At 35.8% G+C, this 27,067-nt stretch overlaps 2 protein-coding genes across 2 annotated transcripts in view; one reads left to right on the plus strand and one right to left on the minus strand.

Annotated features, from left to right (window-relative positions):
- LOC116163904 overlaps nt 1-16,120 on the plus strand; it is a 67,251-nt gene extending 51,131 nt beyond the window's left edge. Inside the window, exon 16 of the mRNA XM_031478035.1 lies at nt 14,288-16,120. Coding sequence (XP_031333895.1) covers nt 14,288-16,120 — 1,833 coding nt within the window. The remainder of the gene's footprint in view (nt 1-14,287) is intronic.
- A 5,240-nt stretch (nt 16,121-21,360) lies between these two features.
- Nucleotides 21,361-23,118, minus strand: LOC116163905 (probable DNA polymerase). The gene has a single exon (XM_031478036.1). The coding sequence runs from the start codon at nt 23,116-23,118 to the stop codon at nt 21,361-21,363; it is 1,758 nt and encodes a 585-aa protein (XP_031333896.1).
- Nucleotides 23,119-27,067: the final 3,949 nt, after the last annotated feature.

Below are 27,067 nucleotides of genomic sequence, written 5' to 3' on the forward strand. Positions count from 1 at the left end.
CAAATTTAATTACACGTCTTTTGTTTCATTGTTCATCAATTCCCTTTCTCATTGTTTAAACTTTTACTTTTTCTAGAACAAACAGCAAGTTAATTAAGACTAGCTTTTGTTTTGTTTGTTAACCCCAAAAATTTATGTAAAAAAGTGTCAAGATTAAACAATCAAAAGTTACCTAATGGTTGGCACGGTGTTCGCAAAAACCAAATCGGTAAAGTTTCGTATTTCTCAAAAATCTGGATAATAAAATTAAACTTATAATGGTTTTTAAAATCAGTTCGAAATGCTGCAAAACTTTGATAATTTAGCCTTGTTTTTATCTCTTCTATTAACCGAAATGAGATTTTCTCTCTGTGCTTCAAAAGACGAATGTCCCATAATTTAGTTACCTACAGGAATTATTTAAACATTAATTTCTCAGCAAGTTCTAATTTTTTGTTTTGTTGAGAAATGAATGCAAAACATGTGTTTCTGAAATTTTTCTTGTAAATTTATGTAATCGTTTTTCTTTTTTTGCCCTCTATCTCATTTTGTATAAATGTTATGGAAATGCTGATAACCGATCCAGAATCTTCAAAGAAAAGTGCCCATGGAAGGTGCTAACGACCGTTCAAGCTAGGCAAAATGAAAACGAACATGGCATTTATATTATACCTATACATTATAGCATTTCAAATACGTTTTTACGTGTGTTTCACACAATTCTAAGGGTAATGCATGTTTCCGACAGCGACCGCACAAGATATATACTCCGTTCAATAGCTATTGTCCAAGTAGTAGGCCATGTTAGGGTGATGAAATTCACTGTGTATATGTGCTGTCACTCATTAGGTTATGTCCATTTTATACAAAATGATAATTTGCCTGTCAATGTGCAAAACCTAGTTGCCAGATTTAGTTTTGGATTTTGTGGTAATTTTGTTATAGGTTAATACGTATAAATTTCATGAGAAACAACTTGCTCAATACGTGTCATACTTTATTGAGTAGGCAAATGGCTCTAATGAACATTATTAATTTACAATTATATGCCAAAAGGCTGTAACTTTTGAACTAGTATCCCAATCTTGGAACTGTTTGAAATTATGGATTCTACAGGCCACATTTTATAAGAAAATTTTTTTTCCGGGTCGATCTGAGACAATTTTTTTTGCGGGCCTCAAAAAAAGGCAGTGTATAACCTTCCTTTTTTACCAAAAATCGACTACACCAAAATTTTTCGGGAAAACACTTTTTCTTATTAATTTTGGTGCGTAGAATCCAAAACAATTCGTACTTTTTCGATCAGACTTCTCAATGAAAAGTTATAGACTAGAAACCAATTTCGAAAGAAAATTCAGAGGGCTGTAACTTTTGAACTAGTAGCACAATCTTGGAACTGTTTGAAATTATGGATTCTACAGGCCACATTCTATAAGAAAATTTTTTTTCCGGGTCGATCTGAGACATTTTTTTTTCGGGCCTCAAAAAAAGGCAGTGTATAACCTTCCTTTTTTACCAAAAATCGACTGCACCAAAATTTCTCGGGAAAACACGTTTTCTTATTAATTTTGGTGCGTAGAATCCAAAACAATTCGTACTTTTTCGATCAGACTTCTCAATCAAAAGTTATGGACTAGAAACCAATTTCGAAAGAAAATTCAAAAGGCTGTAACTTTTGAACTAGTAGCCCAATCTTGGAACTGTTTGAAATTATGGATTCTACCTCGTTACTATTTGAAGTTTGTAATAGATTACACCCTTCCAAAAATCCAAAACGAGACCCCGCATGCAAAACAGTTTAAACGCTCCCTTCTGATTTAATTTTAGACGGATTACAGAATCGTGTACGCATTTTCGGACGCTGGATCCATTTTGAAAAATCCAAGTTTCGTCCAGATACACGAATGTTATATTTTCACTTGAATTTTGGTATTGCAAGAATTTCCTCAAAAATGTAATTTTGGATGCAACAACATATTTTTGTTCACAGAGAATTTTACGTCCATATACGTGTTTGTATTTATAACCCATTGATTTTAGAATGTTGTATAAGGTAGTTTTCTCCTTATCAAAATCAAAATTTTCCCGCGCGTCCCTTAGTAAGTCAGCCAAAGTAAAGTGTTCATTTTTCGAGTGATAATTCCAAATCAGTCGTTGCAAATCTTCCCGAAATGAAAAATTTTTATATATAAGTTTTAGGTCGTGGGCCAAAAGGTTTCAATTCAAAAGTATCCAGCCGGATAATTCTTTCAATGGTTTTTTCTGATACCTAGAATGGTACAAACCCCAAAATTAGACCGAAAGTTAAGTTCAATGCATAAATACTCACATCCCAAATGTCACTAAGCCGGGCTAAGATTTCCGCTTTCCTTAGGTCTGGCCTGTCTGTTTGATAATTCCTGTAGGCTTTTAAAATTTGCATTTTCGCATCTGAATTTATGATTTTCGGCATATTTGCATAATTGCAAATCACAATTGACCGATACGTATCCATGACGCCGATATACAAACATATTAGGTCTAGTGGCAAACAAAGTGTGAAAGCACTGACAATATTGTACGTTTAACCTCAAATAGTCAAATTAGACATTCCTGTACTTCGCAGCTGATTCTGATAGGGAGTTTTAATTTTATTAAACATAAAAACAAAATTCCATAGCTACACCTATATTTGGACAATAACTATTGAACGGAGTATAGCTAGTGTATTATGGAAGCAAGCGTCAAAGGTCCTGTAGTAAAACGTGCATCGTGTAATTTCAGAGCAGCGAATACTATGTAAAACTGACTGATATGCATAATCTAACCTACATAATTTAATAAAACGTACCATGGAAAGGCCTGAATTTAACAAAAAGGACCTACTACCCAGTTATATTGGCTTATCATTACTTATCCTGCCTTTTAGAGCCCTTTTTAAGATTTGCAATATTATAATATTTCTTTGACAATATAAAGCAAAAGAGTTTTACCACTGTTCATTATTAAATCACTGATTTCATTCTTTTATTTTAAAGGACTTTCTAACCCAATTGGCAACCTTTTCCTCAGAGTGACAGGTTTCAGATAAATAGATTCCTGCTTAGTAACAAATCTATTACGTTCTTAATTGAAAACGTCGAGGAAATCTCGTTTAAGCGCGTACAATTATAATTAAAAAATGTAATTTTAATTAAAGTCCCCATCATTTTTCCGGACGTATAAATATATAAGTAATACGATAGTAACAGTAAAATGTAGATTGGATTGACGAAATTGCTTTGTACCAATTACTTTAAATGTAAATTACCGACCCACTGTAATGTACTTGCCTAATTATGATTTAGGAACAAATTTTCACACAAATTGCAGCATTAATTTCTCCTTTGGTTACAATAATTGTTACCTGACCGTATTTTAAAGGAATTTTGGGTATTTGGAATTGGAAATATTGCGAATAGGTTGAATATTCGCCGGCTTTATTATTAGATTTGCGTGCCATATTTTACACGAGATATAAAATTTTGGTAGTGGCGTTCTATTTTGCGTTTAATGCGACGTTTCCGATATATCCCCTAAAATATGTAACTTTTAAATTCAAGTATCTAATCCTGTCATATGCGCAAACATTTTACTAATATCAAATGCTTCAAATTTCTCGGGGGACAGTAGCGAATGTGCCCTTCCCTATATTAATCACTCAACTTTCAAGTGAGTTTATAATACGATACTCAAACTACAAATAAATCAACAAATTTTTCCAAATGTGTGTCCATTTGAATTAAAATAATGAAATGACTTGGATTATAATGTTACATACAGGATGTCCTGACTGCTATTTCCGATATTCAGACGTTTATAACACGTAGTTTTACACTACAAGGTGGCTTTCTCTCATCTTTGGCATTGTTGCAACCTGGAAAAATGACAAAGCCATGTAGTTTACACAATTAACTAAACAGCAACTCGCTTGAGGTTCGAATGCAAACCGTATAACAAACTACATATAATACAATTGAATATTTTGCAATTTTATCATTAATTAATTGTTGGTTAATCGTGCTAAAACGTGTCAACTTCATTAAACTTTTTTGGTGGTTTTTCGGTGGTTCCTGCAGATTGTTTTACTTCAAGCAAAGGTTTCAGTGTTTCTAATTATAAAGTTTAATTAAAAATCAGCTAATGAACGATCGACAGGTGTTTTTGTCAATTTTCATTGAGGAGACGATAGATTTTCTTCTTGGTATTATAGGCCTCATTTATTTAACACAAAAATCCGCTCCTCGAGTAGGGTAGCTCTTTATTAAGCAAATGTTTCTTTGTTTGCTTACCGAACGTGCTTTTTAGCATCGGATTGGTCTTTTACTTTAATCATTTATTTCTGTCATAACAGAATCCAAGGAAAATCCATATCTTTTCGAAGGATTCAGATTATAAGATGAAAAGGTGGCGATATGTTCACGGAACGTGATTAAATACACTAGGGAATGTCGTAATCATTCATCCGATAAGGCCGAACCAAAATAGAAATTGTCACACGAGTGATGAAAGACGTGTGCTTTGTCTGAATGGCCTATAATGCTAGTACGAAAGCACATGTTTCAATATTTAAAATCTCGGAAAAGCTGCACGGAATATTAAATCGGAGGATAAACGCAAAGTTATGGTAATCGAGTTTACGAACAATCAATAAGTTAATTATATAATCAGTTAAACTTCCCTTAACTAGTAATAAATTTGCGAAAGTTAGAAATGTCGTCGTAGCGTTACGATTGGCAAATGATTAAGTTTATGGTCAATTTGAGACATAATCACTTAATTAATCCTACCTCCCTGTTATCGAAGTGAAGCATAAATTTCACCTTAATCTAATTTAAATCGTCATCGCCGCGTTTCGGAAATTATAGGACTTTTTTCTTTCTCCTTTATCGCAATGAATTAGTAATGTAGGCGATGAGCAGTTTACGACCTTCATTTGTAATCGAGTAGAGTTAATAAGGGAGTGTTTGAATGGGTGGTTTCTGTTGAGTAAAGTCTGCGATCTAATGACCAACCACGGCAAACAAGGTAGGTATCATTTACTTGTGAATAAAAGCTCATTTGAACTTCTTTCCCAGTTTCACCGAGGCCTTGTATTTCACTGTAAAATAGTTACTTACCTAATTACTATGTATTTGCTTTTGTTTTGTGACAACCTTAACGAGCCTTGTTTATTTGATACAGGCAACTTGATAGGTACTTAATTTATGTCTAGTAATCGCAAAACTTGGAGAAATTTGGGCTGGTATTCTTAATTAAATCCCTGAAATTATACATGTAATTAATCGAAACGGGTTCCAACAATGTAAACGTCAAACGGGACTCATTGCTGTCTAGAAGCCATTATCATGGGACCGATTTATTTACTCAATATAAACAAATTCCCATCTTCATCATTGCCCATGTTGATAACGAGTCGTCGAGAATCGCGTAATTTGCGAACCCAGTCATGTTTTTAACATTTTATTCTTAATTTATGCGGAAGAGGCATGCATAAAAGTCAACGTTAATAGTCGAACAGGGAAAATTGTCATTTTCTTACACCGCGGAGACCCAGTGCTCATTTTATATTTATTCAGGTCATTGATAACGCTCGTCTTAATTTTATTCTACATTTAACTTAACAACCTCCTTTTCGTAAAATACGTCGCCGTCATTTACGAATTTTTACGGTCCTTGGATGGAATATCTTTTACTTTATCAATCGAGTTTTGTACATATGAACACTATTTGAATTTTAATATGTTGGGAACTGCCTAGGGGAATGTTTGTTTGATAAACATTCAGAAAACGTATGAAATATCTCAAATTTGTCAGTTGGTGGGCCTAGTAAATTGTAGCCTCTTCTTTACACATACGGAAACCATTTACGAGATGAGGCTTTGTTGCTTCTGTACTGGTTGGAAATCATTCGTGTCTTCACCTTTATTGTCCAAGGAGTTTGCCATATCGGCTTTCCAACGCGCAAACAAACTTGTAGTATGATCAGCGATGATGTGTTATGCCAGTATTGTAATTGCTCAAAGTTGGAGGTAATTCAAAATTGCCATATTTAAGACGTACCTACGCGATCGATTTTAATTATGGCGCTCTAATTTATTGCTTCCTTGTTCTTCGCCTAGTGCTGCATAATCAGTCCGCCTCTCTTATGGTTCTCAGGTGACAAACCTTTCCTAGTATAAATCTTTAAAAAAGATAGATTTTCACTGATTTTTGAAATTCTAATAATATAAATTGAAAATTAGGAAATTTGATGCATGAGGTACACTTTTACTCGGAGCTTTTGTACCGCTAATGTAATTTTCATATTTTCTTTCATCCGCAATAGAAAGTAACATTGTTCTCAAGAATCTCCCTTACATTGCCACTTACCTCCCGGAAAACCGGGACTATCACTATGTCTCCATGTCCCAAAAAGGCGCCTCGAGACACGATATGGCTCCGGTTTTGCAAAATCAAAATGGGAATTGCCTGGAGTCGTTGATGGTTATGATGTTTGTTATTTTTTGTAACACCCCTCTGTCGCCTACCAGGTTTATTTATCTGGAGAGAATAGCTTTTCTGCAACATTTTTTACAAATTTTTCAGCATCAAAACAAAATGAGCTTGAAAATGGTTTCCTGATCATAAATAACTCATTAATTTTAATCTAAATATTGAAATGCCACATTTAATGGGCTATTTTCTATACATTTTTGTGGTCTGAGAAAGGCGTAAATTATTAGTCTAAAAACTCGTGTAGGTAAAACAACTAAAATTTCAAAAATTTTTCGGAGGAGGAGGGTATTGCATACCCCCCAAACTATACATACATAGTCCAGAGCTGGGTAAAGCCCTCTTGAAAAGGGCTTGAAGCACTAAGCGCCAAGCACTTTGTTTTGATAAAAGTGCTTGCAAGCCCTAAGCACTTTGATGTGATTAAAGAGCTTGGAATTACCAAGCACTTTCTAAAGTAATTGAAAATACAAAGCACCAAGCCCTTTCTTTGAAGCCATTAAAAGTGCTTGAATCACAGTAATTGACAATATAAATTAATATAAATATGATAGTTATTAAGGTAGCAAGGGCGTTATGAACTAAATAACGCCCCAGGTCAACAGTGTAGAACCCGAGGGTTATACGTTGACCGTGGGCGTTGTGTTCATAACGCCCGTGGTGCCTTCAACGTTTTATGTCATACTTGATGATTTTTCAAGAATTAGCGGTGACAGATGATTAAAAGAGTAGATAATGTGAATCATCAAAATTAAGTTATCCATGGTCGTAACTATGGAGATAGATATTATATATGTCAAACTCAAACATTCTAAAAACAATGCGCTTTGGACGAAATTTTCAATGCTACGTAGAGTTAATGGTAAAGAAGAAGATTAAGAGTTTCGAAAAATATGTGCAGCTACAAGGGTATTTAAAACAAGTTCAGAAAAGCTATCGTCCAAAAAAATCAAAAATCCTTACTCGCGAACAGATAGTCGCCTTTCTTACAGAAGAACCTGATCCGCAGTATCTGATGTACAAAGAGGAAAGAAAATGTGTGGGTCTGGGTCAAGTTGGTGCGGTGTTCTCTGGACAGTTCCAGAATTGTTCTTTTTACTTCAAAGAATAACAGCAGGATAATACGACATCAAGACAGTTCGTTTTATTTAGTTGTTGAAAATAAAAAGTTCGTACAGATTCATTATTCCATATTTATAGGATTTACAGAAATAACGCCCTTGGGCGTTATAGAAATAACGCCCGTTGCTACGCATAATTGAGGTTGTCATGGTGGAGTGCATTATTTGTCATTTAATGTATCTTGATTTAGGATTATTATAACTGAATAATGATCAAGTATGACATAAACAATATAAAGCACCTTTCATATTACTGGAAACCAGGGTTTCTAGTCTATAACTTTTGATTGAGAAGTTTGATCGAAAAAGTACGAATTGATTTGGATTCTACGCACCCAAATTAATAAGAAAAAGTGTCTTCCCGAGAAATTTTGGTGTAGTCGATTTTTGGTAAAAAAGGAAGGTTATACACTGCCTTTTTTTGAGCCTCGAAAAAAAAATTGTCTCAGATCGACCCGGAAACAATATTTTCTTATAGAATGTGACCTGTAGAATCGATAACTTCAAACAGTTCCAAGATTGGGCTACTAGTTCAAAAGTTACAGCCCTTTGAATTTTTTTCAAAATTTGTTTCTAGCCTGCTGGACACTTTAAAAAACACGCTAGAAACAGTACTTCCGCATCGTAATTATACTGGAGGAATTAGTGGTTTTATCGCTAAAGTTTTGCTTGTCCAAATTTTCGTTTAAAACGATTAGGTAAACAAAAAAATGTTGTTATCGGTACAGTACTCTCCCCGTAGCCATGGGTGATGACTAATGTACAAGTAATAACTGCATGTGCTATAAAAGTAGGTACTACAAGAAAAAAATCCAGAATGTTGCTAGGAAATTCCTTGACACTTGTTACTTGTAAGTACGTACCTACCGAGACGTATCTTCTGAAATAATTGAAATTAGTGATAGTATGTTACGTGAAGAAATGCACAGATAAAATTTGTAAACTTTTAGTATGTAGGTAATAATTCTTAATTACAAATATAAAAGGACAATCAAAGATAACAATTCCTTATAATCAAAGTAATACAGATATAAGGGTTAAGACTTAATTAAAAAAATAACTTGCAAACCAAAATTTAAACTTCTACTATTCTTGGTATTTACTATTTTGGCGGTTTGATGTTATTTTGTGGCCTTTTATAAAAATGTTTAATTTAGTGGCAAGTGCGTGGTAATTGATTAGGTACCTACTTTTTTTGCCGTTCAGGTAATGTATTTTATGTATTATATACGCGAAAGTAAATTATCTGATTATACCTATCGTAATAACTATAACAAAACTTAACGTATGCCGGTATGCCCTGAATATGATAGGGCAGCGTTAATAAATGGCAGAACTTTACCTCTTCCTTTTTTTGTTCGCGAAATCGTACGACCCCTTTCACAGGAAACCACACAATACGAAAAACAAGAAGTCAAAAGTGGGATGTGCAGACTGCAGACTAATCACTAATGAAGCACAGAACACGTAGGTAACGTCAGAGTAGGAGTGAAGGAATGAGTAAGACTAAGGGTTTTCTAAATTCGTCACCTAATTCACGATAAGAGCTTCGTTATGAAAGTGCTTGAAGCTCTTTGTAAGTGCTTGAAGCCCTTAAAAAGTGCTTGAAGTTCTTTGAAAGTGCTTTAAGCTCTTTGAAAATGCTTGAAGCTCTTTATAAGTGCTTGAAGCTCTTTATAAGTGCTTGAAGCTCTTTATAAGTGCTTGAAGCCCTTGATAAGTGCTTGAAGCTCTTTAGAAGTGCTCGAAATTGTATGAAAGTGCTTCAAGCAGTTCAATAGGGCTTGAAGCTCCAAGCACTTTTAAAAAGTGCTTGGTAATTGAAGCACTTTTTCCTGAATTAGAAAAGTGATTGAAGCACAGAGCTCTAAGCACTAAAAGTAATTGAAGTCCTTTAGCAAGCACTTTTTTTCAAAGCACTACCCAGCTCTGATACATACACGTGATGGCGAAATACCTACTGCTTGTATATTTAATACTCCAATTTTCATAGAACTGATAATGCAGCAATTATAATTTATTGCTGCAGTATCGTTTGCAAACAGAATGAAATTGGAATTTGCATCACACAAAGCTATATCGTTGATAAATATCAGAAATAAGCATGGCCCGAGAACTGATCCCTGAGGAACTCTATTCCTAACCATCAACGCATCGGAAAATGTATTATTATATTTGACAAATTGTCACCTTATCAGTTAGGTAGGATTTTATTAAACCAACACTAATATTGGAAAAGTTATAGGGACTTTAGGATTTCATGGTCAACATAATCGAATGCCTTAGTTATACCGAACGGAATAACTTTATTAAAAGGCTCTCGTTATATACGTTACTCAAGTAGCGCACAACTTTCCTTTTATAAGACTTCAAAGTGGTAGCAATTTGTCTATTAATACCATAGTTAATTGTCCTTTGTCTTAGTAAAGATTAATAAATTTCTGCAAAAATCACCCACGTAAACCGCTTGCCGTTCAATATAGAGCATTCCGGTCATTGCAACTAAATCAAATATTGTTTCATATTGCATTAATTAAAACAGGGAGTATCGTGGTTCGTTCGATGGAAGTTGTTGGCAACGGAGACAGAGAAGTGGAAAACTAAAGGTCCAAATATTTTTCGATTTCCTTCTGAAAGCTATGTAATTAAACTTTACGAATAGAGATTGCGGTATAAATTTCTAGATTAGATTGTAGTGTAGCATATAAATAGATAAATATAACTAAGGGCTGAAGAGCACTAGGAGCTCGATATTAAATGTAGCCGCGGGTAAGGCTCTCTTATTACTAAGCAGAAATGCACACCGCTTTCATAGATGAATCGTATATAGTGAAAATTAGTAATGAAATTCCTGTTTAAATACAATCGCATAATTATTGAAATTTAAAGTGAGATTTTAAAGTAGTTAGGCCGCGGTTCGGCTGAAGTCAAATGATGTACTCGGCTACCTATTCACTTACGGTTAAACGTCCCCAAAAAAAATGTTGTATGAAGGAAACAAATTTAGTAAATACGATGAGTTAGTAGATAAGGGGCCACCTATGCGAGACTGTCACATGGCGCAGCAGACAGTGAGGTTCAAGCGCACGTGCGTTGTGGTGTCTGCGTCGTCTTGGCATCTGACCTTCGGGGCAGTTCGAGCAGAAGTATTTTGGTAGTTGGCCCAGGGGTGCGAATCATATTTTAGTTAGGGGTAGGTTCAGGGGTAGCTCAAATGCCCTAGGGGTTATTTATAGAATATAAAAGGAACTTTATTTGTTACTTCCTTCAAAGTCGTAGAAATCCGTCCGTTCCTTTAAAATTGCGGAAAGCCATCGTGGCGTTGCCATACTAGTGGATAGGTACCTATGAAAAAAATTTATTTTGGATAAGTACAAATAATAATTTCAAGTTATGTTTTTAAAAATAGGCTCTTGCATAAAATTGCACAATCCATATTATCGTCTGACCACGTGACAAATGTCTAGTAGGTAATGCATTCTAATAAAGGCAGTACACCTGCAGTAACTCGTTAGTAGGAAGACGAGGTTCGAAGTGATAACGTGCTTGTGATTCGTTTCAGCAGAAATTGAATTTTTTTTCTGGGCGCGCACTTAACCCATATTTTGGTACCCTCGAGCGACCCCAAAATCAGCTTTTGTATTAGAATTCGAAATCTGCCTTAGGAAAAGTAGACTACCATCGATAAGATTTTTGTTAAGTGGAAGTCTTCCGCTTGCTATAAGAAGCTAAACGTTTTCTCGATTTAGTGATTAGTCTGTTTCATCCCAAGCGCAGCGAGTGGCGGATGTTAATTACTGTAACTACGTTTTAGTCGACGATTTGTTGAAATGTTTATAAAATTTATATGATCGCTTTACTACCTTCAACAATAGAAATTAAAAATTCGTAGGCTGGTAAAATCTCCCAATATTACGAAAAATTGCACAATCGAGTTAATTATTGCAAGAGCTTTTGCAAGCACTGGAGCATCGTAGACATTCCATTTAGTACGCATATGCAGCTCAACGGCTTGGTTCTGATTGCGTGTTTAGACTTCCATTAATTATCTAACATTGCATCATCTTCATCAGGTGACACCTGTAATCCTACGGCGGTAATCAGTATCCGTTTGAGCGTTAATGCAGGTAGTTCATATTTTTCTTTGTAAAGAATATCGTCTACGTAGTACGTGTAGTCAAAAATTACATATAGATTAGATTAGGTGTACATTGTCTTCAAGCAATTTTCATTGAAATTTGAAGACTTGGAATTTATCCACTTATATCAGCCTTTTTCCGATCACGTGATTATTCGCTTTCTATAAAAAGCTAAACGTTTTCTCAGTTTGTCAGTTTAATTTGAAACGCCGTTAGTGACGTATTTTATAACAACTGGGATAAAGTATAAAGTACCTATAGCATCAAATAATTATAAAAATTTATGAGCGCATTATTATACCCTGCACGATAGTAATTAATAGTTCAGTCAAATCAATTATTACGAGAAAATTTAAAAATCGAGTTATTTAACGGGTCAGTTTTTACAATCTGGGTGACGAATTCTTTTTAGTGCGTAAGCGCAGCTTAACTGTGCCCTTTGGTTTAGCTATCGACTTTCTATTAAAAATTATACTTTTAGATAAGGTGAATAATTAAATTACAATTTAATTAACAAGTAACAACTTGCAGAAGAATCTAAACATGCCCAGTTTTGTAATTGAGAAGGAGTTTGAAAAGAACGTTAGAAGATTTGGTTTAAAAGGGCGAACTATTCAATTTAAGTTAAAGCAAATACCACCAAACGAAAATGGCATATTATGGATTAAGAATGCAATCAGACAAATCGTCACCTATGCATGCGATAAGATTTCGGCTGAAGATATGGTCGGGTTTACTTTTTGTTCTAAACAATTCTGTCGCGGAAGGGGTTATTTGAAGTTTCAACGCGCTGATTCGGTATATTTTGAAGACATATGGGAGATGATTTCGTCTATATACCAATCAAATTCTGAGGGATTGAGCACAGAAACTTTTTGTTTGGAAGTGACCGTTGTCCGTACCCCGATAGGCAGGGGGAGAGCTTCTAACAAATACAGTAGTTTTGAGGAGGAATGTAAAGCAAGGCAAGGAATTGTTTACATTAAAAATGTAGATAATTTATGCTTACCTAGAGCTCTTGTCGTTGCAATAGCCAATGCAACTGATGATTCTGATTATCAAAATATACGCAGGGATGTAGCTCAAATTCAATACAAAAAAGCAAAGCAATTAATGCAAGAAGCTGATATTGCGATTGGAGCAAACGGAGCAGGTTTACCTGAATTAGAAAAGTTTCAATCCCATCTAAATAATTTTAAAATTGTAGTTTATAATTATGGTACGAAAGGGCGCGATCTCCTTTTTGAGGGTGCTTCTGACGCATCACTAAAAATTAATTTATTGTATCATAATAATCATTACAATGTAATAACCTCACTAACGTCTGCCTTTGTATGCCGGTATTTTTGCGATAAGTGTCACGTGGGCTATAATAATAAATTCGTTCACAAATGCCCCGGTGTTTGTTCATCATGCAAACATTCTCCTCCATGCGATCGCGATCAGTCAATAAAGTGCTCAGACTGTTGCAGATATTTTGTTTCTAAAACATGTTTTGACAATCACAAAGAATTAGGCTACAGAGATCATAAATCGATTTGCGAAAAATTCTTTAAGTGCCGAACTTGCTATAAAACAGTTCGAGAAGGGAAGGATCACATGTGTAACTCATATTATTGTAAAAACTGTAAGCAAAACCGGCCAGCTGATCATCTTTGTTATATGCCTGTAGATAATTCAGCGCCAAATTTAAAAAAATTTTTATTCATTTTCTACGACCTTGAATGTACGCAAGACAAAAAATTTAGTGAGTTGAAAACTTTACATGAGCCGAATTTGTGCGTTTTTAATCAAAGGTGCGAGGTGTGTTTAAATGAACCCTTGGAAAAAATGATTTGTAACAACTGCGCTGTACGACAGCAAATCCTAAAATTTTCCGATGTTATTGAGAGATTTGTTTATTACATTTTAGAAATAAAAAGAAGGTTCAAACGCGTCATCGTTTTGGCTCATAATGGGCAGGCGTATGATCACCAATTTATTTTAAATTATATTTTAACCAAAACTCAATTTAAACCTGAGATGATTATGCGAGGGTCTAAAATTATTTCTATGTATATCGATAATGTCACATTTTTGGATTCCTTAAACTATTTTCCAATGGCTCTATCGAAACTACCCAAAGCATTTGGTTTGAATGATAACTTTCAAAAGGGTTATTTCCCATATTATTTTAATACACTTGAAAATCAATGTTACACAGGACCTTATCCTGATATGCAGTACTATGGGCCAGATTCTATGATGGCAGACGATCGAGAAAAATTCATTCTTTGGTATAATGAAAACAAAGGCAACGCGTTTGATATGCAAAAAGAAATTGTCTCGTACTGTGTATCTGACGTAAATATTCTAACATTGGCTTGTTTAAAATTCAGAGATTCGTTAATTAAAGCGGGGAACGTATGCCCATTTTCAGAAGCTTGCACTATTGCTAGCTCGTGTAATAAACTGTTTCGTCGAAACTTTTTGAAACCGGATACTATTGGTTTGATTCCGAGACATGGGTATCGTTATAGAGATAAACAATCAAAGATAGCAATTGAGTGGTTAATATGGGAGGAAAAAGTAAGAGAAATTAACATCTTGCACGCTGCTAAAGGGAAGGAAATGGTACTAGGTGGTTTATCCGTCGACGGGTATTGCGCAGAAACAAATCAAGTCTTCGAAATGATGGGGTGTTTCTACCACGGCTGCACAAATTGTTTTAAAAACGATCGTGATAAACCAGTATATAATAACAGCGACGAGACCATGAATCTAAGATATGAAAATACCCGTTCGAAGATCGATCATTTAAATCAACTAGGTTACGAGGTCATAGTGAAATGGGAATGCGAATTTAATCAAGAGAAAAACTCCGATATGACTCTGTACATATCTGACCATCCGCTAATCAATTTTGCCCCTTTAAATGCGAGAGATAGTTTTTACGGAGGTCGCACAGGAAACATCAAGTCTTACTACCAAGTGAAAGAAGGGGAAAAAATAAAATATATTGATATCTGCTCATTGTACCCCTGGGTTTGTAAGTATGGAAAATTTCCGCTAGGACACCCCAAAGTTTTACTCTCGAATGACTTGATCGATCTAGATGTTACCAAAGTAGACGGCATCGTTAAATGTAAGGTATTACCTCCGCAAAATTTATTTCACCCGGTACTTCCAATAAAACTAAATAATAAATTAATGTTCCCTCTGTGTTTCTCTTGCGCCAAGAGCTTTAATCAGGGGGAATGTTGTCACAACACAGAGGAGAGAGCCATTGTGGGAACTTGGGTCGTTGACGAACTTGTTAAAGCTTTAGAAAAGGGGTATGAAGTTCTACAAATCTACGAAGTTTGGGATTATAAAACCGAACAATATGATGGGAAGACAGGGGGATTATTTACAGAAATGATGAATAAATTTATCAAAATTAAACAGGAAGCGAGTGGATGGCCCTCGAACTGTAAAACTTTCGAACAGAAAATTGCATATATTGCTCAATTTTTTGAAAAAGAAGGAATTCATTTGGATTTTGATAGTATTGTAACTAACCCAGGTCTGCGCTCATTGGCAAAACTTATTTTAAATTCATTTTTTGGTAAATTTGGGCAACGGGAAAATCAACCGAAGACAAAAATTGTTAAGCAGTCGACCGAACTGTATTCACTACTATTTGATCCAGCAATTGAAGTTGTTGGAATTTTACCAATAAACGAGGAAACATTGGTAGTCAATTATCAATACAAAGAGGAATCATATACTCCTTTAAGTACAGTTAATGTTTCAATTGCGGCGTACGTCACAGCACAAGCACGTTTAAAATTGTACTCCTACTTGGATCAATTAGGGGAAAGGGTTTTGTATTTTGATACCGATAGTGTTATTTATATTTCACGAGAAGGCGAATATGAGCCCGAAACAGGCGACTGCCTTCGTGACATGACCAATGAGCTGGAGTGTTACGGACCAGGAAGCTACATCACCGAATTTGCGTCGGGTGGTCCAAAAAATTATGGATTTGTGGTCTACTCTCCTACTCAAGATAAATGTTTTCAATCGTGTAAGGTAAAAGGCATATCAATTAATCATGAAGTATCAAAATTGGTAAACTTCGACACGATGAAAAACATGATAATTAACGAAGAGCCGCCTCAGAAAATATTGTATAAGAATTTTGAAAGAACCGCAGAACATCAGGTTTTAACTGTCCAAAGAGAGAAAATATTCCGACCGAATCTATTGAAAAGGTGTTTCAGCAGTTACGAATCGTATCCCTATGGATATAAAAAATTTAAAACGGAAGAAGATGAAGACAGTAGGAATCGCGGGTCATCATTTCCCGAAGCATCTATATATCTCCAACTCCAACAAGAGCAATGAGAGGAAAAGTTTGACGAATTAGTGCGTACCAGTATAAATTTTGTGATACCTACACCTACCTATACTTACGCATTTTATATTGACTTACAACAAACTACAAGTAAACCAATAAACTAGTTAGGTGATATTGTAACTTACCTATATAATAATTAGCGAAATTCCGTTTGTTATATTTGCGATGTGTGTTTACAAGACAAATAAAAAATGAATAGGTTTTCTTTTCTTTTACCACATCGGCACCAGTGATCCACCTACCTGTAAAAGAATAAATGGTAAGTTACATCAGGTAATTCTCCTTTAGGTAGATTTCTATCTATTTACCTAATGTAATGGTACCAGTACCTACATTTATAGGTACTTCCAAAAACACTCTAACTTTCGTAACTATAAAGCAATTTCGAACAAACTTTAAGAGATGGTGTAGCTCATAAGTATCTCGGACAAGTTTGTGGATCAGTCAATTCCGTCATACAACAACAACAAAATGGCGGAAAGATATCTACCTATACCTGATCGGCAGAGCCGAAGGGGATTTTGATATTAAAAATCACTTCTATCCTCTTTATAATTACCTTAATTCTAACATTACAAATGGCATTTTAAGTTAGGAATGTAGCGTTCCATTTTATCACGTATTTGATAGTAAACTTTTATCTTGATTTAGCATTAATTACGTCAATTGTTGGTTAAAGGTTGTTCCATATTTTGAAGGTGTTTGAAAAGTCTGGAAAGGAGTGTGACTGAATATCACTACGCTCCATCATTTGGCTAAATTAATGTCATCATCCACTCCTACTACTCTACTGACACTGTTTTCGACAATCGAACACTTACGCTTCCTCAAATGGATTGGGTTTGTTAATAAAAACATTAAAAATCAAGATTTTTATACATCAATTCCATTCTAGATAGCTGGTTAAATAGAACTCAATCTAGTTTCAAAGGTACTATCAGACAAAGTTTCTATAATTTTGAAGGGGAAGGATCTTTTAAGACCGGTGAGAATACTCGCATTCGCACGCGTTTTTCATGAGTTAAAGGAATAATTAAAAACAATGTCCTAGTGTCATCGCTATTGCGGTGAGTTCGAATCTCACAACTTGCCAATTTTTTAGTAGTACAAAACATATCCTGATTACCAAGCTTCGTAGGGCATGTACCTAAAGTTGGCGGTTCCGGCAGTGTACCATGACTGTCGTTAGGTGACGCAGACGGCTGTTGATGTGATCTAAAAACGTCTGTACCTCGGGAGTTTCACCATAAATAAGTGTTCAATTGGACAGCTCAATGAAAGTTCGTCAATAAAGTCGCTCAAAAGTGACATCAGACTTCAATGAAGTCAATTTTAGTTAGAAAGAAAAAGAAAACCGTACGTTCTGATGCAGCGATCTGTGCTCGTCATAAGGAAAGCAATTCTTTTGATACGACTATCACTACCGTATGGTTCTAGTCTGGGAAGATCAGGAATTGTTTCATAATGCGATATGCGTTCCACCTTTCATCAGAGCTTTTTTCAAAATATTTATTGAAATACTACTCCTTAGAGTATAATTGCTGTGGTTGCTGTAAAGATCGTTTCCAAGGTCTCCCAGCGAATATAATCTACCGATCCCGATGCTCAACAAGTAACCCACTTAACGTACAGGTCATTTATTTTGGGGTTAATACCTTCTCACTCGATTGGTTTGATGACAACTAAACTAATATTTATTGAAGGTCTCAAACGAGATGGGGTCGATCGTTTACTTGTCGAATTCTTCAATTATCGCTGTAGTAAACACGTCGCTGGTTTACCCATGTCCAGCTCATAAGTTAAATCAGTCCACAACCAGTCGTATCCCCATTCCCCTCACGCAAAATATTCACTGCAATACCGACGCATTGACTCATTTTTACGGTTGATGAGTATAACCCCTACAATATAGGGTATTTGATATTCATGTTTTAAGGCGATACTAAAATCGCCCGCCTAATTTTACGACGAAGCCAGTTACATCAGATTTACCTAATAGGTCTACATTCGCTCGCTTGATCTACATACCCAAATAGTAAATACATTCGACTTGTACTGTAACAGGAGATCCGTCTGATTTAAAGTGAGGTGTTTCTGATTAAACTCAACGGCGCGAAGAAATAAGATCAGCTGTCCTGGAACACTCGCCCTTAAATCCGTACGCACACGCTTAATTAAACGCGAATGGAACCACAGACCAAGCTTAATTGCAAACTCCACTGAATGTAAATCGCACTCGAACCGAACCCGAATAACTAAGATACGATTTGAGATTCATCGTGTTCATGGATGAACGGGGAAACTGATTGCAAATGGAAACAGATCCATTGTATGGGGCCCCTTTCTAGTAAACAGAGAAAGTTACTTCTCTAATGGTGACCGAGCGACATTGTCAGGTGTTATTGATTGATTATAGATTTCGAAGGACACAGAAGATCAAACGTATAACTGGTAAACAGGAAAACAGGTAAACAGATGAACGGGTAAACAGGTAAACAGATGAACAGGTAAACAGGTAAACAGATGAACAGGTAAACAGATAAACAGGTAAACAGATGAACGCGTAAACAGATGAACAGGTAAACAGATAAACAGGTAAACACATGAACAGGTAAACAGATGAACAGGTAAACAGGTAAACAGATGAACAGGTAAACAGATAAACATGTCTTGTTTAAACAGTAAACATGTCTTGTTTATCTGTTTACCTGTTCATCTGTTTACCTGTTTACCCGTTCATCTGTTTACCTGTTTTCCTGTTTACCAGTTATACGTTTGATCTTCTGTGTCCTTCGAAATCTATAATCAATCAATAACACCTGACAATGTCGCTCGGTCACCATTAGAGAAGTAACTTTCTCTGTTTACTAGAAAGGGGCCCCATACAATGGATCTGTTTCCATTTGCAATCAGTTTCCCCGTTCATCCATGAACACGATGAATCTCAAATCGTATCTTAGTTATTCGGGTTCGGTTCGAGTGCGATTTACATTCAGTGGAGTTTGCAATTAAGCTTGGTCTGTGGTTCCATTCGCGTTTAATTAAGCGTGTGCGTACGGATTTAAGGGCGAGTGTTCCAGGACAGCTGATCTTATTTCTTCGCGCCGTTGAGTTTAATCAGAAACACCTCACTTTAAATCAGACGGATCTCCTGTTACAGTACAAGTCGAATGTATTTACTATTTGGGTATGTAGATCAAGCGAGCGAATGTAGACCTATTAGGTAAATCTGATGTAACTGGCTTCGTCGTAAAATTAGGCGGGCGATTTAGTATCGCCTTAAAACATGAATATCAAATACCCTATATTGTAGAGGTTATACTCATCAACCGTAAAAATGAGTCAATGCGTCGGTATTGCAGTGAATATTTTGCGTGAGGGGAATGGGGATACGACTGGTTGTGGACTGATTTAACTTATGAGCTGGACATGGGTAAACCAGCGGCGTGTTTACTACAGCGATAATTGAAGAATTCGACAAGTAAACGATCGACCCCATCTCGTTTGAGACCTTCAATAAATATTAGTTTAGTTGTCATCAAACCAATCGAGTGAGAAGGTATTAACCCCAAAATAAATGACCTGTACGTTAAGTGGGTTACTTGTTGAGCATCGGGATCGGTAGATTATATTCGCTGGGAGACCTTGGAAACGATCTTTACAGCAACCACAGCAATTATACTCTAAGGAGTAGTATTTCAATAAATATTTTGAAAAAAGCTCTGATGAAAGGTGGAATGCATATCGCATTATGAAACAATTCCTGATCTTCCCAGACTAGAACCATACGGTAGTGATAGTCGTATCAAAAGAATTGCTTTCCTTATGACGAGCACAGATCGCTGCATCAGAACGTACGGTTTTCTTTTTCTTTCTAACTAAAATTGACTTCATTGAAGTCTGATGTCACTTTTGAGCGACTTTATTGACGAACTTTCATTGAGCTGTCCAATTGAACACTTATTTATGGTGAAACTCCCGAGGTACAGACGTTTTTAGATCACATCAACAGCCGTCTGCGTCACCTAACGACAGTCATGGTACACTGCCGGAACCGCCAACTTTAGGTACATGCCCTACGAAGCTTGGTAATCAGGATATGTTTTGTACTACTAAAAAATTGGCAAGTTGTGAGATTCGAACTCACCGCAATAGCGATGACACTAGGACATTGTTTTTAATTATTCCTTTAACTCATGAAAAACGCGTGCGAATGCGAGTATTCTCACCGGTCTTAAAAGATCCTTCCCCTTCAAAATTATAGAAACTTTGTCTGATAGTACCTTTGAAACTAGATTGAGTTCTATTTAACCAGCTATCTAGAATGGAATTGATGTATAAAAATCTTGATTTTTAATGTTTTTATTAACAAACCCAATCCATTTGAGGAAGCGTAAGTGTTCGATTGTCGAAAACAGTGTCAGTAGAGTAGTAGGAGGGGATGATGACATTAATTTAGCCAAATGATGGAGCGTAGTGATATTCAGTCACACTCCTTTCCAGACTTTTCAAACACCTTCAAAATATGGAACAACCTTTAACCAACAATTGACGTAATTAATGCTAAATCAAGATAAAAGTTTACTATCAAATACGTGATAAAATGGAACGCTACATTCCTAACTTAAAATGCCATTTGTAATGTTAGAATTAAGGTAATTATAAAGAGGATAGAAGTGATTTTTAATATCAAAATCCCCTTCGGCTCTGCCGATCAGGTATAGGTAGATATCTTTCCGCCATTTTGTTGTTGTTGTATGACGGAATTGACTGATCCACAAACTTGTCCGAGATACTTATGAGCTACACCATCTCTTAAAGTTTGTTCGAAATTGCTTTATAGTTACGAAAGTTAGAGTGTTTTTGGAAGTACCTATAAATGTAGGTACTGGTACCATTACATTAGGTAAATAGATAGAAATCTACCTAAAGGAGAATTACCTGATGTAACTTACCATTTATTCTTTTACAGGTAGGTGGATCACTGGTGCCGATGTGGTAAAAGAAAAGAAAACCTATTCATTTTTTATTTGTCTTGTAAACACACATCGCAAATATAACAAACGGAATTTCGCTAATTATTATATAGGTAAGTTACAATATCACCTAACTAGTTTATTGGTTTACTTGTAGTTTGTTGTAAGTCAATATAAAATGCGTAAGTATAGGTAGGTGTAGGTATCACAAAATTTATACTGGTACGCACTAATTCGTCAAACTTTTCCTCTCATTGCTCTTGTTGGAGTTGGAGATATATAGATGCTTCGGGAAATGATGACCCGCGATTCCTATTGTCTTCATCTTCTTCCGTTTTAAATTTTTTATATCCATAGGGATACGATTCGTAACTGCTGAAACACCTTTTCAATAGATTCGGTCGGAATATTTTCTCTCTTTGGACAGTTAAAACCTGATGTTCTGCGGTTCTTTCAAAATTCTTATACAATATTTTCTGAGGCGGCTCTTCGTTAATTATCATGTTTTTCATCGTGTCGAAGTTTACCAATTTTGATACTTCATGATTAATTGATATGCCTTTTACCTTACACGATTGAAAACATTTATCTTGAGTAGGAGAGTAGACCACAAATCCATAATTTTTTGGACCACCCGACGCAAATTCGGTGATGTAGCTTCCTGGTCCGTAACACTCCAGCTCATTGGTCATGTCACCAAGGCAGTCGCCTGTTTCGGGCTCATATTCGCCTTCTCGTGAAATATAAATAACACTATCGGTATCAAAATACAAAACCCTTTCCCCTAATTGATCCAAGTAGGAGTACAATTTTAAACGTGCTTGTGCTGTGACGTACGCCGCAATTGAAACATTAACTGTACTTAAAGGAGTATATGATTCCTCTTTGTATTGATAATTGACTACCAATGTTTCCTCGTTTATTGGTAAAATTCCAACAACTTCAATTGCTGGATCAAATAGTAGTGAATACAGTTCGGTCGACTGCTTAACAATTTTTGTCTTCGGTTGATTTTCCCGTTGCCCAAATTTACCAAAAAATGAATTTAAAATAAGTTTTGCCAATGAGCGCAGACCTGGGTTAGTTACAATACTATCAAAATCCAAATGAATTCCTTCTTTTTCAAAAAATTGAGCAATATATGCAATTTTCTGTTCGAAAGTTTTACAGTTCGAGGGCCATCCACTCGCTTCCTGTTTAATTTTGATAAATTTATTCATCATTTCTGTAAATAATCCCCCTGTCTTCCCATCATATTGTTCGGTTTTATAATCCCAAACTTCGTAGATTTGTAGAACTTCATACCCCTTTTCTAAAGCTTTAACAAGTTCGTCAATGACCCAAGTTCCCACAATGGCTCTCTCCTCTGTGTTGTGACAACATTCCCCCTGATTAAAGCTCTTGGCGCAAGAGAAACACAGAGGGAACATTAATTTATTATTTAGTTTTATTGGAAGTACCGGGTGAAATAAATTTTGCGGAGGTAATACCTTACATTTAACGATGCCGTCTACTTTGGTAACATCTAGATCGATCAAGTCATTCGAGAGTAAAACTTTGGGGTGTCCTAGCGGAAATTTTCCATACTTACAAACCCAGGGGTACAATGAGCAGATATCAATATATTTTATTTTTTCCCCTTCTTTCACTTGGTAGTAAGACTTGATGTTTCCTGTGCGACCTCCGTAAAAACTATCTCTCGCATTTAAAGGGGCAAAATTGATTAGCGGATGGTCAGATATGTACAGAGTCATATCGGAGTTTTTCTCTTGATTAAATTCGCATTCCCATTTCACTATGACCTCGTAACCTAGTTGATTTAAATGATCGATCTTCGAACGGGTATTTTCATATCTTAGATTCATGGTCTCGTCGCTGTTATTATATACTGGTTTATCACGATCGTTTTTAAAACAATTTGTGCAGCCGTGGTAGAAACACCCCATCATTTCGAAGACTTGATTTGTTTCTGCGCAATACCCGTCGACGGATAAACCACCTAGTACCATTTCCTTCCCTTTAGCAGCGTGCAAGATGTTAATTTCTCTTACTTTTTCCTCCCATATTAACCACTCAATTGCTATCTTTGATTGTTTATCTCTATAACGATACCCATGTCTCGGAATCAAACCAATAGTATCCGGTTTCAAAAAGTTTCGACGAAACAGTTTATTACACGAGCTAGCAATAGTGCAAGCTTCTGAAAATGGGCATACGTTCCCCGCTTTAATTAACGAATCTCTGAATTTTAAACAAGCCAATGTTAGAATATTTACGTCAGATACACAGTACGAGACAATTTCTTTTTGCATATCAAACGCGTTGCCTTTGTTTTCATTATACCAAAGAATGAATTTTTCTCGATCGTCTGCCATCATAGAATCTGGCCCATAGTACTGCATATCAGGATAAGGTCCTGTGTAACATTGATTTTCAAGTGTATTAAAATAATATGGGAAATAACCCTTTTGAAAGTTATCATTCAAACCAAATGCTTTGGGTAGTTTCGATAGAGCCATTGGAAAATAGTTTAAGGAATCCAAAAATGTGACATTATCGATATACATAGAAATAATTTTAGACCCTCGCATAATCATCTCAGGTTTAAATTGAGTTTTGGTTAAAATATAATTTAAAATAAATTGGTGATCATACGCCTGCCCATTATGAGCCAAAACGATGACGCGTTTGAACCTTCTTTTTATTTCTAAAATGTAATAAACAAATCTCTCAATAACATCGGAAAATTTTAGGATTTGCTGTCGTACAGCGCAGTTGTTACAAATCATTTTTTCCAAGGGTTCATTTAAACACACCTCGCACCTTTGATTAAAAACGCACAAATTCGGCTCATGTAAAGTTTTCAACTCACTAAATTTTTTGTCTTGCGTACATTCAAGGTCGTAGAAAATGAATAAAAATTTTTTTAAATTTGGCGCTGAATTATCTACAGGCATATAACAAAGATGATCAGCTGGCCGGTTTTGCTTACAGTTTTTACAATAATATGAGTTACACATGTGATCCTTCCCTTCTCGAACTGTTTTATAGCAAGTTCGGCACTTAAAGAATTTTTCGCAAATCGATTTATGATCTCTGTAGCCTAATTCTTTGTGATTGTCAAAACATGTTTTAGAAACAAAATATCTGCAACAGTCTGAGCACTTTATTGACTGATCGCGATCGCATGGAGGAGAATGTTTGCATGATGAACAAACACCGGGGCATTTGTGAACGAATTTATTATTATAGCCCACGTGACACTTATCGCAAAAATACCGGCATACAAAGGCAGACGTTAGTGAGGTTATTACATTGTAATGATTATTATGATACAATAAATTAATTTTTAGTGATGCGTCAGAAGCACCCTCAAAAAGGAGATCGCGCCCTTTCGTACCATAATTATAAACTACAATTTTAAAATTATTTAGATGGGATTGAAACTTTTCTAATTCAGGTAAACCTGCTCCGTTTGCTCCAATCGCAATATCAGCTTCTTGCATTAATTGCTTTGCTTTTTTGTATTGAATTTGAGCTACATCCCTGCGTATATTTTGATAATCAGAATCATCAGTTGCATTGGCTATTGCAACGACAAGAGCTCTAGGTAAGCATAAATTATCTACATTTTTAATGTAAACAATTCCTTGCCTTGCTTTACATTCCTCCTCAAAACTACTGTATTTGTTAGAAGCTCTCCCCCTGCCTATCGGGGTACGGACAACGGTCACTTCCAAACAAAAAGTTTCTGTGCTCAATCCCTCAGAATTTGATTGGTATATAGACGAAATCATCTCCCATATGTCTTCAAAATATACCGAATCAGCGCGTTGAAACTTCAAATAACCCCTTCCGCGACAGAATTGTTTAGAACAAAAAGTAAACCCGACCATATCTTCAGCCGAAATCTTATCGCATGCATAGGTGACGATTTGTCTGATTGCATTCTTAATCCATAATATGCCATTTTCGTTTGGTGGTATTTGCTTTAACTTAAATTGAATAGTTCGCCCTTTTAAACCAAATCTTCTAACGTTCTTTTCAAACTCCTTCTCAATTACAAAACTGGGCATGTTTAGATTCTTCTGCAAGTTGTTACTTGTTAATTAAATTGTAATTTAATTATTCACCTTATCTAAAAGTATAATTTTTAATAGAAAGTCGATAGCTAAACCAAAGGGCACAGTTAAGCTGCGGTTACGCACTAAAAAGAATTCGTCACCCAGATTGTAAAAACTGACCCGTTAAATAACTCGATTTTTAAATTTTCTCGTAATAATTGATTTGACTGAACTATTAATTACTATCGTGCAGGGTATAATAATGCGCTCATAAATTTTTATAATTATTTGATGCTATAGGTACTTTATACTTTATCCCAGTTGTTATAAAATACGTCACTAACGGCGTTTCAAATTAAACTGACAAACTGAGAAAACGTTTAGCTTTTTATAGAAAGCGAATAATCACGTGATCGGAAAAAGGCTGATATAAGTGGATAAATTCCAAGTCTTCAAATTTCAATGAAAATTGCTTGAAGACAATGTACACCTAATCTAATCTATATGTAATTTTTGACTACACGTACTACGTAGACGATATTCTTTACAAAGAAAAATATGAACTACCTGCATTAACGCTCAAACGGATACTGATTACCGCCGTAGGATTACAGGTGTCACCTGATGAAGATGATGCAATGTTAGATAATTAATGGAAGTCTAAACACGCAATCAGAACCAAGCCGTTGAGCTGCATATGCGTACTAAATGGAATGTCTACGATGCTCCAGTGCTTGCAAAAGCTCTTGCAATAATTAACTCGATTGTGCAATTTTTCGTAATATTGGGAGATTTTACCAGCCTACGAATTTTTAATTTCTATTGTTGAAGGTAGTAAAGCGATCATATAAATTTTATAAACATTTCAACAAATCGTCGACTAAAACGTAGTTACAGTAATTAACATCCGCCACTCGCTGCGCTTGGGATGAAACAGACTAATCACTAAATCGAGAAAACGTTTAGCTTCTTATAGCAAGCGGAAGACTTCCACTTAACAAAAATCTTATCGATGGTAGTCTACTTTTCCTAAGGCAGATTTCGAATTCTAATACAAAAGCTGATTTTGGGGTCGCTCGAGGGTACCAAAATATGGGTTAAGTGCGCGCCCAGAAAAAAAATTCAATTTCTGCTGAAACGAATCACAAGCACGTTATCACTTCGAACCTCGTCTTCCTACTAACGAGTTACTGCAGGTGTACTGCCTTTATTAGAATGCATTACCTACTAGACATTTGTCACGTGGTCAGACGATAATATGGATTGTGCAATTTTATGCAAGAGCCTATTTTTAAAAACATAACTTGAAATTATTATTTGTACTTATCCAAAATAAATTTTTTTCATAGGTACCTATCCACTAGTATGGCAACGCCACGATGGCTTTCCGCAATTTTAAAGGAACGGACGGATTTCTACGACTTTGAAGGAAGTAACAAATAAAGTTCCTTTTATATTCTATAAATAACCCCCTAGGGCATTTGAGCTACCCCTGAACCTACCCCTAACTAAAATATGATTCGCACCCCTGGGCCAACTACCAAAATACTTCTGCTCGAACTGCCCCGAAGGTCAGATGCCAAGACGACGCAGACACCACAACGCACGTGCGCTTGAACCTCACTGTCTGCTGCGCCATGTGACAGTCTCGCATAGGTGGCCCCTTATCTACTCGTACGCTTTTTTAATATCAAAAAATACCGCAGTGGCGTGTTCAGTATTAGTGAAAGCCCCCTTGACAATGTAATCTAAATAAAGGAGTTGGTCCACTGTCGAGTGTCCCTTCCTGAACCCGGCTTGATATTTACTTATTCGACCATCCTTCTCCAGCATACTCACTAATCGATTATTAACCATTCTCTCCATAATCTTGGACAAGCATGATGTAAGGGAA

This window comes from Photinus pyralis, unplaced genomic scaffold, assembly GCF_008802855.1.
Source record: "Photinus pyralis isolate 1611_PpyrPB1 unplaced genomic scaffold, Ppyr1.3 Ppyr1.4_LG2, whole genome shotgun sequence".
Taxonomy (NCBI): Eukaryota; Metazoa; Arthropoda; class Insecta; order Coleoptera; family Lampyridae; genus Photinus; species Photinus pyralis.